The 17,748-nt window shown below is 37.3% G+C and overlaps 2 protein-coding genes across 7 annotated transcripts in view; both read right to left on the reverse strand.

Moving 5' to 3' along the window:
• Positions 1-8,575, reverse strand: part of ZFYVE9 (zinc finger FYVE-type containing 9) — a 65,526-nt gene extending 56,951 nt beyond the window's left edge. For all 5 annotated transcript variants that reach the window (XM_088154594.1, XM_007432953.3, XM_088154592.1 and 2 more), the window contains exon 1: positions 4,598-8,575. The gene's annotated coding sequence lies outside the window, so the exon portion shown is untranslated. The remainder of the gene's footprint in view (positions 1-4,597) is intronic.
• A 390-nt stretch (positions 8,576-8,965) lies between these two features.
• BTF3L4 (basic transcription factor 3 like 4) lies at positions 8,966-17,743 on the reverse strand. 2 transcript variants are annotated; one of them, XM_007432950.4, is made up of 7 exons: positions 17,429-17,743; positions 16,570-16,629; positions 14,420-14,483; positions 13,529-13,642; positions 12,210-12,411; positions 11,640-11,699; positions 8,966-11,105 (listed from the first exon to the last, which is right to left on the reverse strand). In XM_007432950.4, the coding sequence occupies exons 3-7, from the start codon at positions 14,471-14,473 to the stop codon at positions 11,059-11,061; spliced, it is 477 nt and encodes a 158-aa protein (XP_007433012.1). In that variant the 5' UTR covers positions 14,474-14,483; positions 16,570-16,629; positions 17,429-17,743; the 3' UTR covers positions 8,966-11,058. The 2 variants fall into 2 exon arrangements, with proteins under 2 accessions (XP_007433012.1, XP_007433011.1); XM_007432949.3 differs by lacking the exon at positions 16,570-16,629 and having other exon boundaries at positions 17,429-17,740.
• Between the last annotated feature and the right edge of the window lie 5 nt (positions 17,744-17,748).

Raw genomic sequence — 17,748 nt, forward strand, 5'->3', positions numbered from 1 at the left:
GTTTACTCTTTCTTCTACTCTATTTTTAAATATTTATCTGTAATATTGGTTTGGCATCATTTTTCAATTATATTCCCCATTACGTTGACCCCCCCACCCAGTCAGGCAGAGAGGTTATGTTGTGGACCTTGTCTATGAATGAATATCGACTGACAGGGCCCAGGAGAAGAGCCTTCTCTGCCATTGCCCCCACCCTGTGGAACACTCTTCCCCAGAGATGAGGCAGGCCCCCACTCTCCTGGCCTTCCAGAAAGGGGTGAAGACTTGGCTCTGCCAACTTGCGTGGGGCGAGAGGGGATATAACCAACCCTGGGGGTGGCTGGCGCCTTGAAGACACTCCCCTTGAAGATGCTCCCTGAGTCTACTCTTAGTTAACATCAGCTTCTTGGATGCTATTTATTATTCATATAGGAACCTTTTACAATGTGTTTTTAATTAGTATTTATTCTATTTTAATTAATATTTATTATTTTACTGTAACCCACCCAGAGTTGCTCTGCAGTGTGATGGGTTGTGACAAATTTGAAAAATAAACAAACAAACAAATAAATAAAAATAGATTCCCAATCCCAGGTTTTGAACGTATCTATTATAAGAAATACATTCAAAACCCAGGACTGGGAATCTATGATTCTCCAACATCTTTCACATCTGTACAACATTTCAAGTGCCATAAATTTCCATTATATTACAGATTTACATATGAGATATCAAGCCTTATGACAGAGCTGATAACACCATTGTTTTCATAACTCATTAATTAACATTTTTCATCCATACATTCCTATACACTAGAATATCCTTTATTTTCACTGGAAAAGGGGAAGGACATTGAGCAGTAGATAAATACTATATCTGAATGCTGAAAAACTATCAAATTAATTATGAAAATAAAAGTAGCCTACTGTAATATTTCATCTTTCACTTTTGTAAATAGTTCAAATATTCAAAAACTAGAAGAGGGAGGACTTAGAAAGCTATAGCATAGGGTTGTCATGGGCAAGTCATGTCAGACCAATATTCTCTCTTTTTATAGCAGCGACTAGTTTGCTAAGAAAGGGAGTGTTGTAGATGTAATGCACCATGATGTTAGTAAAGCATTTGACAAGATTTTTAATTATATCCTTAAGAACAAGATGAATAAATGTGGATTGGACAATACTCTGGACCAATGGATTTACATCCAGCTGAACAACCCCACCCAAAAGAGTATTTGTAAATTGTTCTGCATTGTCCTGATAGGAAGTATTGAGTGGGATCCCCCAGGGCTTGGCCCAGTGCTGTTCAATGTCTTCCTAAATAACTTAGAAGTTGGAATGGAAAGAATGCTTATCACATTTGCTAATGATACCAAGACACGGGATTGGCTAATCACAGCTCAGAATAATCTTAACAAGCTTGAACATTGAGTCTTATCTGGCAGAGTGATGTTATGACAAGTGTAAGGTCTGAATCTTGGTGGGAAACATCAAATAAAAAGGTACAAAGTTGAGAAGACCTGGTCTGATACACAGCATCTTGGAACACTAGAGTTAAACTTGAGCAAGCAGTATGATGTAACAGCTAAAAAAGGTGATGTGATATTGGGCTGCAACAACAGAAGCACTTCATCCAGCTATTAGGAAGTAATAATTCCACTGTACTCTGCTAATAATACTTTGATCAGTTCTGGCCACTGCACTTTAATAGAACTTAGACAAGCTAAATCAGGTTCCGGGGAGAAACAGCATGATGATAAGAGGTCTGGAAACCAAGCCCAATGAGGAAGGGTTAAAGGAGTTGGACATGTTTAGCTTGCAAAAAAGATGATAAATGGAAATGTGATAATGGTCTACAATTATCTATAAGGTTGTCACATGCAAGAGTAGACTAGTTCTCTATTAAAACTGAGAACAGGACAAGGATCAACAGGTTGAAATTAAAAGAAAGAAGATGTAGGCTAAGTGTGAGGAGAAAATTCCTGATAGTAAGATATGTTAAGCAATGGAACTGTGTCCTAGAAAACCGATGCATTGGAGGCTTTCAAAGGAGATTTCAGCCACTTGCCAGAAATGGTTTAGAGGACTGAGCAGGAATTGAAGGAAATTACTTTTAAGGTTTGCACTCATATATTAAGGAAATCAACCCTGAATGCTCATTGGAAGGATCGATAATGAAGCTCAAGCTCAGATACTTTGGTCACCTAATGCAAAGAGAGATCTCTTTGGAGAAGACACTGATGCTGGGAAAAACTGAAGGCAAAAGGAGAAGACGACAGCAGAGGATGAGTTGGTTAGATAGCATCACTGAAGCAATGAGCATGAAACTGAGCAAACTCAGGGAGGCAGTGAAGGACAGGAAGGCCTGGCGCAATATGGTTCATGGGGTCACGAAGAGTCGGACACGACTTAACGACTAAACAACAACAACAAAACAACACTCATATATTAAATCTTTCTATGGGTTATTTTTTAAAAATATGTAATTTCTATAAAAAACACATGATACCTAGGAGCTCATAAATAATATACATATGCATTATATTTGTTTAAATTGAAAGACCTAAGGATTATTCTTAACCACTTTTTTTTTCTAAAAAAGAGCACATACATTCACAATAGTTACAAGCAGAGCAGGTGGGTCTCTCTGGCCGAAGTCCAAATAATTACATACATTGTAATGCATTGCATTAGATTATGCAAATTCTTTAACTAATTTTTCCCAAAGTCCACTCTAGCTGGGAATTCTGTTATGCTCAACACATCTAAAGTGCAAGCTTGGGGAAATCTGCTAAAAGTAAACAAAAGGCAAGTCATTATGGAATCCTTTAAATTTTGTCCAAATGGGAGCTCTTTTTTTAAAAAAAAAAACAAATGAAGTTCACATAGAAAAAAAAATTGTTAGCCAACTTCAGCTAACATAGTATACTTTTTAATACTGTGCCAACATTATAAATGTAAAGTTTCCAGAAATTTTGAAGTGACTGTGAAAAAATATGTTTTTCATGCCTCCGTATTTTTAGACCTACCTGAGGTTTCTTTCACCTTTGCTTAATCACTTACCAATATTACATTTTCAGTTTGATAAATCTTGGTGACTGAATTATAATTATTTAAGAGATATGGGATGTAAAGACATTTGGAAGAAATGTTAGTTTGTTAGCACACGTGCAATACTAATTAATCTGTTTTATTTATTTTACCCTTTGCATGGCCAAAGTCATAAGGTAATTTGAAATTTCAAAATCTCACGATATTCAGTATAAACCAAACCACCATTGCACACTTGTACACTTACATAATTTTAAAATAACCAAGAAGTTATCCTCTAAACTCCTGTGTTCTACAAGTAATCAGATTGATGTCATTATAACCTCTAGCATGACCTCTATATTTCCCGTATTCACTCCCTTAGGTTAAGATGATGTATCCAACAAGATACATTCATTAACATCTATAGTAAAAAGTTTCTTTAAAAAAATTACATTTTGAACCTTACAAAGGTACTGATTTATTCTGGAACTACATATATATTACTAATAAACATATCACTGCTATTTATTTCTATACAAAACACTTAAGTATTCACTTTAAGACTGTTCCTTAGTACTGATGATTTAACTTACTAGCCTTTGCATTGTGATCCATCATATAGACCTGGCATCTGTATAAGTTAAAGATACCTCTGAAAAGTCCATTTTAGTCACCAAAATGACCACTACCCCAAAAACAAGTAACCTTGCCTCCTGGTAAGTGTTCTCCTTCAGCAATGATACATTTCAAATTATGTTAGTATGGAACAGATTATTTGCAACTACTGTAGCCAAATCAATGCTGGGCAATTAGAAAATAAGCCATTTTATCAGCAAACACGATACTTGACAGATTTACAATTACAAAAGCTGGATCATAAACACATAATGTAACTGCTTGTTAGCCAGCAGCAAAAATGGAATACAAGAACGCAAAAGTGCAGACACAAACAAAGAATATGAAAACGATCCTTAAGTCCTACAACGAGGCACCTGGCTGTATTAGAGGGGCAAAATAAGTAGGTAAGTAGGACGGCAGTGTTGTTTGGGGGTTGTCTGCCACGTCTTCTGGCTGGCATGTTTACATGTGGGAAAGCCAAAGAAGGACGATGAGGACCCCCAAATTCTTTAAGGCGATTAAGTAGGCGCCTTGCAAAGGACGGAGCCAGCTGCCCCATCAACCCTCGCAAAGGGTAAGTCGGGACGAGCTTCCCCGTTTCCCTTCAGGGTCCCAAGGCTCGACCTCCCTCAGACGAACGAGAGACGCGCAAGTCACTACGGAAGGGAGTTCCTAGTCACAGGCAAACATTTATTTCATTTTTTAAATTCCATTTAAACCCCGCCTTTCTGTTGATTCCAGCACGCAAAGACTCCCAACCTTTGTCGGCTACCTCAGGGAGGGGGATTCCTTTTGCCTCCTCTTCCACCATCCTCCTGACTTCCCGAGGAAGCCCGGCAGATACGCATCTCCTAACTGCTGCCTCCTCAAAGAAAGGCGCCTCACAACAGCCTCCCCGGGCCCGGGAAGAGGGTAGCTCGGCCTTAGCGGCCCAACGGTGGGTAAACACAGTCCGGCGCCTCACTCACCTCGGAAAGCGGCGGCAACAACAGCAGGCGCCGCGGGGCCTGCATGGCGAAGAGGTCCCCCCGGGGCCAAGCCCTCCTCTTCCGAATGAGCCTTGCACTAAGCGAGCACCAGAAAGGCCGACGCAGAGCCTACCAGCCTCCTGCTCGTCCCTCCGTTCCCAACCGCGAGGGCCGCGGGCGGGCGGGCTGACTTATTCACAAGCTGCCTCAGCAACCGGTAACTAGCGCCCCCTGTCAGATTCCAGGGGCGTTACACGGCACTGCGGCACGAGCCGAGCGCCTGGCCGGCCTCCTCAGGCCACCGCCGCACGGCTGCGTGGTAGAGCGACGCCGCGGATGAGGTGGCGAAATTGAGAGTTCCACGCTCGGCTCCTGGCATCCCACGGTGGACTTCTGCGGAGGCGGCGAGCCCCACACACGGCGGCGTTTGTCTGTGGAGACTCTGAGCCCGAATATTGCACCAAAACCCACACACGCGTCCGGGAAGGGGACACGTGAGAGGGCAATTTATCTACAAAAAAACAGACAACCCACTCAGCTTGGAGTAGGTCTACCAGACCTGGGATATCACATTCCGGTGACCCTAAAAGAGCAGCAAAGGACAGAGACCAACTCTTTGCTGCCCTCCAGTGTCGTCGGGGGTTTTTGCAGGCACTCCAGATTTGGTAGTCCTAATACAAGTTATCACCATCTACACTTTCTGTACGTTTTCCTTTGATCTCAGCGTTTAAATTAGCTATCCCTGCCACACGTACACACACGCTCCGAGCATGTGTCTGCCTTGTAGTTCTGAAAGTCAGGGTTCAGATGGTAGCCTTGCCATGATGAATGTGTTAGTCTTCAGAGTATCAGACATTTTTTGTAAATGTATCCTTTACAGTATTTTCTATTCAAGTTTCACATGTTTCAAGCCAGTACTGTATAGCTTTCTGTTGACTGAAGTATAGGTGAATAGCTACCCTTTAACTCAGCCATGGGTAGGGAAAGACTCCATGTAGAACAATTTCCAGAGGAATAGCCATCAAAAGCTAGAGTCGAAATGCCTCATAGACTTTTATTACACAGTAAGCGTTCATGGATCTCAGCCACCAGATACACAGAATAGTCCTGAAAACGATGTATATAGTATACTACATCCTATATGCCATATATTATCCATTGTGTTCGTTAAGGGAGGAGTACAGTAGTGAGACAGAATTATCTACAGGCAATGATAATTAACAAAACAAGGGTTAGGCATGAAAAGTCATAGGATAGCTGATTAACCCCAGTAGTGTAAGCAGTTTTGTCCTCTCCTTAAATCTGAGAAAAAGGCTTTAAATCTCCTGACAAAACACAACTCAGTGTTTCACAACGAAATAGGCCTTTGCACTTCCTTTTGTCAAGAAGGCCATCATAAAATCAGTCACAGAATATTCTGGTGGGTTGAAATGTTTCCCTGCTGGCTTTTGGCTATTTCTGATGTCGTATTATGTCAATTTCTGTTATTATGTAGAGATTGGCCTGTTTCTGTTGATAGAGGATGGCGTGTACCACACTGGAGGAGCAAGTGTATGTTTCCTGGTGATGTGATACAAGTGCTACAACAGTACTGCCAAAACAAGAGTTCCCATCCGTGTTTGTATAGGATTTGGTTTCCGTATTTGTATCATTGACATTGGTCTGTTGCCGCTAGTTAGTAGCCGCTTTAGAATGGCTATGGAATACATTCTGTAGTTATCTCCTGCGGGCAGGTGGAATAGCGGTCCCATTGTGTTCAAAACAGCTTGGTTCCAACAGAGATTGGGATTTTATTTATGATATGTATATGGCTGCCCAACTCACCCACTGCAACTCTGGGCAGCTTATAATAACCAAGCAATAAACACAAACAGACCAGCAATTCCATTCAAATAAAAGCAAACCCTTCATACGTGATCCTGAAATTGCAATCACCCTCCTCATGCTATATAAATGCACACTAACTTGAAAGTAAGGCCCCTGAATTCAATGGAATTTAAACCTAATTAAAAGTGCAAAGGAATGCATATTCAGTAATGCTTAGGAACTGGGATTTTGGCTTTGCTCTTACAAAAAGAGTTTGTATGACATTTAAAGATTTAATGTTTTTAATATTTTGGATTTTATGGATGTTATTAATGTGCTACTATAAGCTGTCTAGAGCTGTTTGAATTGGTGATATACAAATAATTGTAATATAATCAAGAGAGTCCCTGGGTTAAGAATGCCTGGTTTAAGGCGACCCAGTTAAGAACGGAGACTAGTGTAGCAAAATTCAAGTTAAATACACAACGATTCAAGTTAAACACACAGTGGTTTGAGTTAATTACACAATACTACTTATACAGTATTATACAATACAATATACAGTATTATACAATACAGTATACAGTATTATACAATAATACTATAGCAGCTTACATACAAACTCAACTTAAGGACAGACCTTGGGAACAGAACTCATTCTTAAACTGGGGACTACCTGTAGTTTAGTCAGCTGTTGTGAATGTTGTTCCCTTGGTAGCCGGCAGAACTGATATTCCCAATAAACATCCCCTCATGCTAACTGCAGATACAGGGCTACTCCACACTTCCTGCTTGCTCCAGCATGAAGACAGGCCACCTACCATTTCAAGAGGCAGGAACAGATGGTTTTAATAGGGATTGCAAATAGTTTATTTTCAGACAGAGAGGTCCAATAAGGCATTATTTTCTGGTTTTTGGTGGATCCTAGTAAATGGGACCATTGAACAGTTCAGTTAGTAGCTTTCAAATAAACGTGTTTTATAACAAAGTATTAATAAGAGAATGCTCATCTTCCAGTAAGTGAAATTTTGGTTAACAGGGTAGTCCAGAAACAGAAGATAAAAGCTTGGATCGGATGTTTTTAGATTTATTATACCTCCTTATAAGTTAATACTTTTCTTAAAGCAGGCTGCTGCTTAGAAATCAGACAACCAAGGAAAGGAACAAGATTAGGGTTGTCAATATAGACATGCAGGCACAAGCAAACAGGTTCCTACTATAGTGGGAAGCTGAACTTGGCTGTATTACAAGTTTTGGGAGAAGGCTGCCAATTAAGTCCCACCCAGTTGAAAGTAATAAGCAATCTAGTAAACATCCTCTTCCTACTCATTTCCACCCAGTTGCTCATATTAGTATTTGTATTTGCTATCAAACATCCATCTACAATGAAAAATACAGCCAGCAAATCAGACATCCTCTACAGAATACTTTTCACAACAGCCTTGTTCACACATACTACTAAGTCATAATGAATTTTGGCTGGTTTTGCCTAATGCAAGTACAAACCTACCTATTGTCCCTTAGTGTCATTTGTAAATCAGGCTTCTATCACTTCTTCAACAAACTATGGTAACAACCCTGGCTTACCATTACATACGAATAAAGATGCTGTGGCTGGCGTTATGTACTGAAGAAATGCACTTTCAGAAAATATTCAAATACAAACATCTTTTTCTCCCCAAGATATTGTATGTCTTTACATATTGGCACAATATTCTTTTTAATACTTAAACCATCTGGTCTTTTTCTCCTTCTAACATTAAATCAATCAAAAAGAGAAGCTAGAAATACCTTAAATAATAGTGAATTTTGTTTTATTTCAAGCTATTGCTAATAATACTGAATTTTTGTAGGACCAGTAAAAGGTAAAACCAAAGAGATTACCCATATGTTAGATTTTCCACTTAACACATGATTTACCTTTTCCCTATATGATCATTAAGATCATCTGAAATATGTAATCAACAATTCAGATTATCTTAATCTTGTGGCTATATTATTTCTTTATATCAGTTTTTGACACTGATATACAAATGTTACAGGAATGCAATTAACAAGTTTGCTGACAAACTAAAATCTGAGTACTATAATTTAAAACTATAGTTCACATTTAACAGGGATTAGAAGAATGTTTCTTAAAAGGTTTGGAAGTGGTCTCTCTTTACAATGGATTTAGACTATGCAAATTCTAACCGTCACTGGACCACCTGTCTAAAGTAATTTAATATATTAAGCTATGATCCTAAAGAAATGCCTCAAAAAGAGATTCAAGTAACATCAACGGATCATATAAGAGTACCAGCAATATATAATTCATATTTCAATGAATTGTTTTAATGTTTCTGTAGCCTACTGCATCATACGAAATACGTCAATATATTGCTACTTGCGGGATGACCTGTTATGGACAAATAAGCAAATAAAAAATTACCGTAATTACATGTGAATTGTTCCCATGGTATCATAACCAAAATGTGTAATTTAGTTCGGTATGCTGTTAGCCCCAGATAAATAGCAAATGAAGTTTGGGCAATATCATCAAAATCTTAAATGGTCTATATCTTCAGTTATGATCATTTTAATGATTTTCTGTAAGTTATAATACCTCAGGAAAAGAAAGCATTAAGTGATCAACAGTTCTTTCAAATTACAATAAAGAGTTTACATTCTCTTCCAAACATGATTAACTTCATTGCTATGAACTTTTAAATGACCGTTACATTAATCAGTAAAAGTTCTCTGCAGAGGTTTCTAGATGTTTTCTTAGGGAAAAAGCAATGTAAAAAGTATATTTATCAACTGCATGTGTACAGTAAGAGAATACATTTTCAAAAACGAGGCACAGTAAACATACTAATTAAACAGGTTGTGCATCCGTATTTTGTTCTGCTGTTTTGAAGAGTTAACACACATGAGGGAACATCACCTCCTTCGAATTATTTTATTAAGATCCATGTATTATATAAAATAGAACAAGAAAATCTATAAAATCAAGTGAGCAGTCCAGATGACATTACAAAATCTGTTTTGGGAAGTCAGCCTGATGTTATTAGAATGCTGAATGCGCCAAAATATAATTGCTGGGTGCATATATCAACAGAAAAAGCAGATATATCTAAGAAGTATACCAAAATAAGCTGTGGAAAAAAAAGGCTTTTCCAAGCTCTGATTGGCCTTAGCAAGGTTTACAATGATGCTTCATTGCAAATACATCAAGTTCCTTTGAAGAACCACCAAGAGCTTCAACTTAAAGGATTGTATCAAGCACCTTTGTTTGAAGAGTTTCACAGAGCATTTACTGCCACTATTATCTGTTATTAGGGCTTATGTTTACAGACGTGGCCGCAATACATCAACAACCCATAATAGAATGCAGATAAAGGTAAGGAAGGTTACCTTCAAAATTAATGGGTTAGACCTTTTTGTGAAATGCTAATGGAAATACATTTAGCTCTTATGAATTTTATGGATTCCAAATTACATTTCCAGATTTTAGTGTCCAGAAATAAGAGAGAAGCTTACCTGCTCTTAGGAGCAAGATTATTATAATAGAGGACTATTATGTTTTTTAACAAAATCTACCTGTGCATGACAATGCACTAATTCCTAATTGAAAATATGAACAGAAGAGTGCTAACCTCTTATCAAAGCAAAATACTACCACTGGAAAAGACACCCAGGTTAAAAAAAAAACTGCCTAGCTGAGATACAGAGATCAAACAGCACACAGCATCTTGAAGAGGGACTAGCTGAAAGGCATCTAATTGTACCAAGGAAAAACACAAGGCAATGGATGTAACGCTGTAGAATGTAGCCTCCAATCTTTATCTCAGTAAACATGAATATCACCAAGTTTCTTGTAGAGGACAAGAGAAATTATATCAGAAATGCAGCACTGATATTTGGCTCAACCTAGAAAAAGGGTGCCTTACTGAAGACAAAGTAGAGTATCTGATAGCATGTAAATGCAACCCAACTTGATTATTAAGGTGAATGTGAGAAGAGCTTTTACAAGTGAAAGAGAAGCTCTTACATGTAATATTTTTAAAAGTTGCGATAAACATGCATACTGATATCCTATCTTTGGTACAATTTAAAACCAAAAGGAGGCTGATGAGAAACTACACACATACACCATCAATATGGTAAAGTACGTTTGCAAATATAATAGTTAACACAGAAAATTAAAACCAAATGGTAATTAATAAGCAGTATCCAGAATTCATTATTTTTTCATTATTTTATGAGAACTGTCTGGTTGCAATAAGAAAGGTTACTTTAACCAAGGTAAAGATTTATTTTATTTCTACTTTAGAGGGAGAAGGGAAAGTCAAATAGATCTGCTCTCCAATTTCCTCAACTGCACATAAAGTGACATACATACATTCACACACATACACACACGCACACACCTTAATCTGCACTGAAAATTTCTTATTTTTTTCTTTTTAACTGAAAAGGTAGATCCTGGAGTAAGTGCAAAATGCAAAAATCAACTGACAGGAAATGCTGAACAAACAGCATAATTAAAATACAAAATATTTTATATTATTGAACTATTAAACGGGTAATGTTCACTGTTTTTGTAAAACTTTGGAACCACACAGCCGATTTCTTAAATCTAGTCCATGTCAACTTCCAGAACTATTAATGAATTAATTAGCTTCATTTTTTGATGCTTCATCAAAGTTCTCTACGAGATCTGGAAAAGACAGAAATATATGATAGAGTCAAAAACATTGTTATTAAAAATGCAATATTTAGAAGACTAAAACATAATGAATAAAATTGGGTTTGTTTTAACCTCAAAACTTAAAGTGCTTACAAAACATATTTTACTTCTTCAGACTATTATCATGTAGCACTTGCTTGTACATTAAACAATGTCTAATTGTTCCTACATCCAGCCATTAAATAATACAAAAGTTCCTAGACTCAATTCTGTTATAAAGCCAATAATATATATCCATATTTCATAAATAATATGTAGCAAAATCCTATGCTTGTTTCTAATAAGTACCTTTTATTTATTAAATCAAACTTATAGACTACCTCAAATGGACTCACTGTCATAGTTATGTACTCTGTCTTACATTCTGTGTCATACTGATGAAATACTTTAATATTTCTATTTTTGGAATGATCTTCTAATTAAAGGCCAGAATTATCCTGTACCTATTCAAAGGGTCATGCACTAAAAGGTAAATTATTTTCAAATTAATCCAAACAATCCTACCAGGAACATCATCATCTTCCTCATCAATATCTTCTGATTTTGGTACTTTGCTATCCAACACTAGAAAATAAAAATATGTTAATTTATTTGAAGAATTCACATAATTCACATTCATACAGTTAATTATGCAGATTATAAAGTTGCTGTAAATTCACTAGCTTGCTAAATGTGCCCATATAAACATTTTAAATTTTCGAAATGTAGACTTGTAGCCTGTTTTGCTTCACTGAATGGAGCTGTTAAGGATCCTCTCTGCCAACCTTTGAAGTAGCTTTTGGATGGGCTGTAGGAGGAGGATCTAAGTTCATTCTTGCTTCCCTCTTCCATGCATTTTGTTTTTAGAGCAAAAAGCCCAACCTTGCAATTAAAATTAATGAGCATAATTCAAGTAAGTTTTTAAAAATTATCCTTTGCAGACTTTCATGAAGGTATTACTAGGTGTTCATGAACATATAATGCTGTTGGTTTTAAGTTCAGTTTAAGAGTACTATAACTCTACAGAACACAACCTGATTCCCATTTAAGGCAAACCTAGCCCTATCAGTCCTCTCCAGTAGATACACTACTTACCTTGTCTTGGGAACTGCTCAGCTAACTTTCTAAGACTTGTTAAACTATCAGCACCCAGTTGGCTTAAAATGCCAGGTAACATTTCCGTGATTGGTTTGGCTTCAGCATGACCAGTAATTGCAAAAGTATTTGCAGAGAGTGAAGCCTGGACTTTTGGATTGTTGAAATGAATAACTGTTCCATCATCTTTTATCATATTCACCTGTTTTAAATATAGATTTATTAAAATTTATGCATATTGAGTAATACACCAACAATATAACAAATTATTATACAAACAGTATCATTTACTCTATAATAATAAATATCCATAAGAAAAGGTAATCATAGATACATTTATTTAGGCTTAAAACAAATTTATATACTGCCTATATATATAAAATCTAATACACTTTTAGCATAAGATTTTGTAAAGCAATCAACATTCAGATTAACACCTAAGGAAGGTATAACTTTCAGGTGACAGAAACTTCCATTCTTAGCATGTTGATCCCTTTATTTTGAGCAATACAAAAATAAATATGGACAACTCACCTCAAAGGCTTACAAATTAATACAAATCCATTTTTTTCAAAAAATTGTTTTATTGTAATTGTATTTTTTCTTTTGATTCTACTGTAAAAAAAATCTTAGATGTTATTGATGCCCAGCTCTTTCAGAAAAATAAAAACTATCTGCAAAATTGTAATTCTCAATGTTTTCAAAATAAAGGATTACTTTTCAATCAATTTTAAAATCAGTATAAGCATTATTATCTGGATGTATCCCAAGATTTTTCAAATGTTCAGTGCCTACTTTTTGTCTAATCAAAATACTGAACACCATGTCAAAGTGTATCATTCATTACGTTTCTCTAGCACATCTTAACAAGCAGCATGAACGTAAAGCAGACTAATATTACAACTGCAGAGCTGATTCATAGTTACAGCAACTGCTTTACTTTACCTAATATAAATTATAAGCAACTGCTTACCTTGTATTGTTGATAGGTTGACTAAAGCACCAACCATTTTAAGGGTGCTCATTTCACATAGGAAAGCTAGAACCAAGGGGCCTATGTTTTCAGGCATTCAGAGACTTAACTTATGAAACCCATCAAACTTTAGAGTAGGGTTTTCCTCTCATACAGTTTCCCTCTCCCAGACAGATTTAAAACAATGTTGCATGTCAGAAATGAATCTGTCAACAACTTTATCAGGCTACAGACTTCCTGTCCATTTTATTTCATAATCTATGTGATTATAGAAGCATTATAATTATGAAGATTATGAAAAGTAGAAAGCATCCAAATATAACATAAAATATTAATACTTATGTACCTCTTCAATGCCAGCAATATTGTTTACTGCCAATTTTTTGAGTGAACTCTGAAGTTTTTTATCATCAGCTGTTGCTGTTCTGTGGACTACCTTCTTCTTTCTACGAGCGGTACCCTGAGACACACAAAAAATACACATACATGAATTGTTTCCAAATGAAATGTTTCATATTAACTGATTTAAAAAGTTGTTTATAAACATTTTTTAAACAAAAGGGAGTTACACATTACAATAAGATGCCTTTCAGCATGAGATTTTGTAGGCAGGAGCCTATTTCAAAAGATTTTTATCTAACTCAGTTGAAAATTCCAATTTATCCCAGTTTTTGCAAAGTATCCCAATTATTACAGTCCACGATCATATGTTAAATGTGTGTATGTGTGGTCCGTGTGCAGTCCTCATATCTCTAGGTGGTTCTACTTATAAAGGCAAACTCTGTTTCTGTTGCTGTTCCATTAAGTAAGAGGATATGCAATCTCTTTTCTATCTCATGTGACAGTTAACTGCCACTAATGGATGCTTGGGCAACATAAGGCCTATTGATTTGGTTATTTTAATATATAGTACTAGATCTTTCAGTGAGAAAATAGTTCTGCTTTTAGATAATAACATGCAACAGCAGCTTGCACTTTTTTTTTTTAAAGGAAGTCCGGATTACTGTGACTATAACTGCTGAATGCATCAGAATGGACAACAGCCTATGGAAAATAAAAATTCATTTTATTTTTATTTATTTATTTAATTTGTCCCTGCCCATCTCCCCACAATGGGGGACTCTGGGCGGAAATGTGCAACAAGCCTCTATTATATCAACATTTAGCTCCCATATGTATATCTACCTACACAAATGTATCCAGTAATTATAGAATATTCCTTTGTTCACTATCATACCTTTCCACCTATTCGGACCTGAGCCTGAAGTTTAGCCAGTTTTTCTTGATTCATCTTGCTTTATCTGAAAAATAAATATACTAGCTAGGCTTACAACAAATCCAGAATTAAAATAATTTACTGTCTTTCAAAATACCAAGTTTATCTGTTTTAATATCATAAAACATCAGCAACTTACCAAAAACAAATCCATACTTATTCCTGAACCCAGTTTGTTTGGAGGGGGAAACTATAATTGAAACATGGCTGTCTTTAGTTAGGAAAGAGAAAAGGGAGTTGTATTCCACACCTTCACTCCTAATTATAACCGGTTTTGCCTCAACACATTGCGCTCAATATCAACATTTCTTTTCCCTACAACAGTGAGCAGCACCAATTCTCAGATACAGAAGAAAATAAAGGCACCAGGGAGAGGGATAAATATGTAAGCTATGCAATTTTATTATCTGTAGGAAAAGAAAAGTTTTGCCTCTTCCTCACTGCAGTAGAAAATATATCACATAAAAATGAAAGTTAATGAGAATTAAGTCCATCTCTATCCACACAGGTCCATATAATTATATATCATTCCTTAGTCATGCTACAATATTAAAGAAGTAAAAGAGCATGTGATCAGAGTATGGCAAAGTGTATGTAAATGCAAGTTAGTTACATTGGTATTTTATCTTTTAACTATGAATTTTAGAACAGCATTTTAAGGCTCATAACCCCCTATTGCACAAATCTCATAAGAAATAGTCATTTCTCCACAGCTATATGAGGCTACCTTTCATAGCTAGGAAATGTGAATATATATAATTCTCAGTCCATCATATAGACTCACTTTGCAGCAGAATTCTAACACAATTACGATGGGTATGAGGAAGTGTGCATAAAACTGCAATCCTACAAGAATACAGAAATCCCATCAAACACAGTCAGTTAATATTTTTTGTATATAAACCATGTTTATGTATGAGTAAGTATATCACAAGAAGGCCAGTGTGAGCATTTTCCTTTTGATTATGTGAAGGAGTGTTTATCTGATATAAGCATGGACAAATATTAACATCAACAATGGAGATCAGGGTGCTTTCTCCCATATAGCTCCCAAGCTATGGAATGCACTCTTTTAGGAAGAGCACTGAGCCCTCCCCCTTTCCACTTTTATAAAAGAAGTCAAGACCTTCCTCCACAGTTTTAACTGTTTTTACAAACTGTTAACTCTTTATATTTAATGTGTTATTATTTATGGAAAGGTATACATTATAAAAATAAAATATACTGAATAATAAAATATATACCTATTAACCTTCCCTATGTTATATATAAGGCATCTGTTGCTATCTGTTTTCATGGTACATCTGTGCAAACTCTTAGCCAGCAACTCATCTCATCTAGTTATACATTTACATTCATCTGGACTTATGTTATTTCCCAGTATTGTCCCAACAGGCCAGGGGCTTAAATATAACCAATTTCAGCACATAAGCATCAGCTCAAATATAACAATTAGCAGTTTCATCTGTTTGCCCTTTAATGCTAAACATTCAATTCTGTGCCTAGCAGAGTGTATGAATGCTTCAGGAAAAGTTAAACTCTAGGGTGCATTTTTTCCCCATTATAGTATTAAAAAAGTCATATTCCACCAGAACTAGACAGAATTCTAAGTTAATAATTGACTTAAATCTTTGCAGAACTGAAATATCTGTAAATTGAAAATGACGGTATATTAGAAGGGGAAGCAGAAAAGGGCCCTACAACTTAATCCCTGATTCCAGGTGGGTGAGAGAGAAAGATGTCCTCAGAAATAGGTAAGCTCAATTCTTTTGTCAGTGATCCCACCACATATTCAATCCTGAAAATACAAATTTGCTTATGTTATGGAAAAGAAACATGTACTATATTTGAACAGTCTTTATTTTAATCATTAAGAATAAAACCAGGAGCACATCTGTAATCAAAAGTAAGTGAAACAAGCCCAGAAAGTACTACCTGGGGGAGGAAAACCTAATAGATGTCTATTTTGCAGGAAGAAAATATTAAGGCCAAGATCCTCTCTGCTGAATCTGGGATTTTAGAGAAATCTTACTGCTGATATAATGGCTAATCATCCTAGTCACAGCATGGAGGACTGATATTATTCACAATGATAATTAAAAGTAATATACCTTATTTCATAGTGCTACACCTAATCGACCTTTTTTTCTATTACCACCAGCAGGATGTCACTTTGCAAAAAGTAAAAACAAAAAACAAAAAGAGTTTCACAATATACAGACTTTAGTACAAAGAAATCAACACTCTGAAGAAAAGACAGCAAAGACCAAGTTGTGCTAAATTAAAAGTACGGGTAGCGATTAGGAGAAAACTAGAGATACGTGATAGAATCTACAGCGGGTGAAAAAGCTGCATAACTAAGAATTCCAGAGCCCAAAGCGGGAAAGGGGGCCTGATGAAACCACCTCTCCCCACCCAACGCGGGAAGCTAATGGTGTTAAGCTGCTGGAGGGAAGCATTCAATCCTGAGGGAAGCGTTGGGGGGAATCCAGGGGAAATTTCTTCTCCAAGGAAGGAGAATGAGGTGCGACTTCGCAGCAAGATGAAATCCTGGGCCGGAAAGGGTATCTATTCACTTAGGGATAGAAGAATCATCACTGTTGTGCTTTAGGGAGAAGAGGTGGAGCTTGCGAAAGGTCCACGAGACACCTCGCTAGCCTGGGTTGGTGGCAGAAAGGCGCATTCGCACGACCGGAAGCACACAAGCCAACCCTGACAAAGGGAAAGCACGAGTGGTCAGGCAAAGGGTCCTGGAACGTGAAATAAGACAACCAAAGCGTACCAAGGCAACCCGGGCTTCCCGGAGGCGACTAGTTGCCAGGCCCACTCTCCTCCCCCTCGCTCCTCGGCCCACCAGCAGCCCCTCCCACCGTCCATGGCGCTCCGCGCGTCGGCCAAGGAATCACCAGTTCGACTTGCGGGGTCATGAGGGGCGCAAGAGCAACAGAGGGTCAAGCAGGAAGTTTTCACCTCAGTCCGACGAACCTTCCAAAAGCAACACGCGGCAACAACAAGATGGCGGACAGGTGAGGGGGAGAGAGGGGCCTGGACCAAGGAGGCCTGGAACCACGGGACCATCGCCCCGCCCCTCAAATCCGATTGGCGGACAACGTGAGTCGGGTGTATAAGATGGGCGCCGGCAACCACACCCTTCCATTGCCCCCGTTTCGGGCAAATGTAAAGCTGTTGTGCAATGCGCGACCCGTGGAAAAAGGGGAAGAAAATACTGAACTTTTACAGCAATGGATGCCGGGAGTTGTGGTTTTCCTGAGAGATGACAAACGGGAGTC

This window comes from Python bivittatus, unplaced genomic scaffold (genome assembly GCF_059951505.1).
Source record: "Python bivittatus isolate LINGU-HERP-01145 unplaced genomic scaffold, Pbiv_v1 ctg000700_np1212, whole genome shotgun sequence".
Classification (NCBI taxonomy): Eukaryota; Metazoa; Chordata; class Lepidosauria; order Squamata; family Pythonidae; genus Python; species Python bivittatus.

Bases quoted from the DNA above. Each gene is read 5' to 3' on its own strand.
- BTF3L4 (XM_007432950.4), bottom strand. From the start codon at position 14,473: ATGAATCAAGAAAAACTGGCTAAACTTCAGGCTCAGGTCCGAATAGGT. The intron at 13,643-14,419 runs GTATGATAGTGA...TGTGTGTCTCAG, and splicing joins AGGTCCGAATAGGTGGAAAG to GGTACCGCTCGTAGAAAGAA. The intron at 11,700-12,209 runs GTAAGTAGTGTA...TTTATTTTCTAG, and splicing joins TGAGCAGTTCCCAAGACAAG to TGTTGGATAGCAAAGTACCA.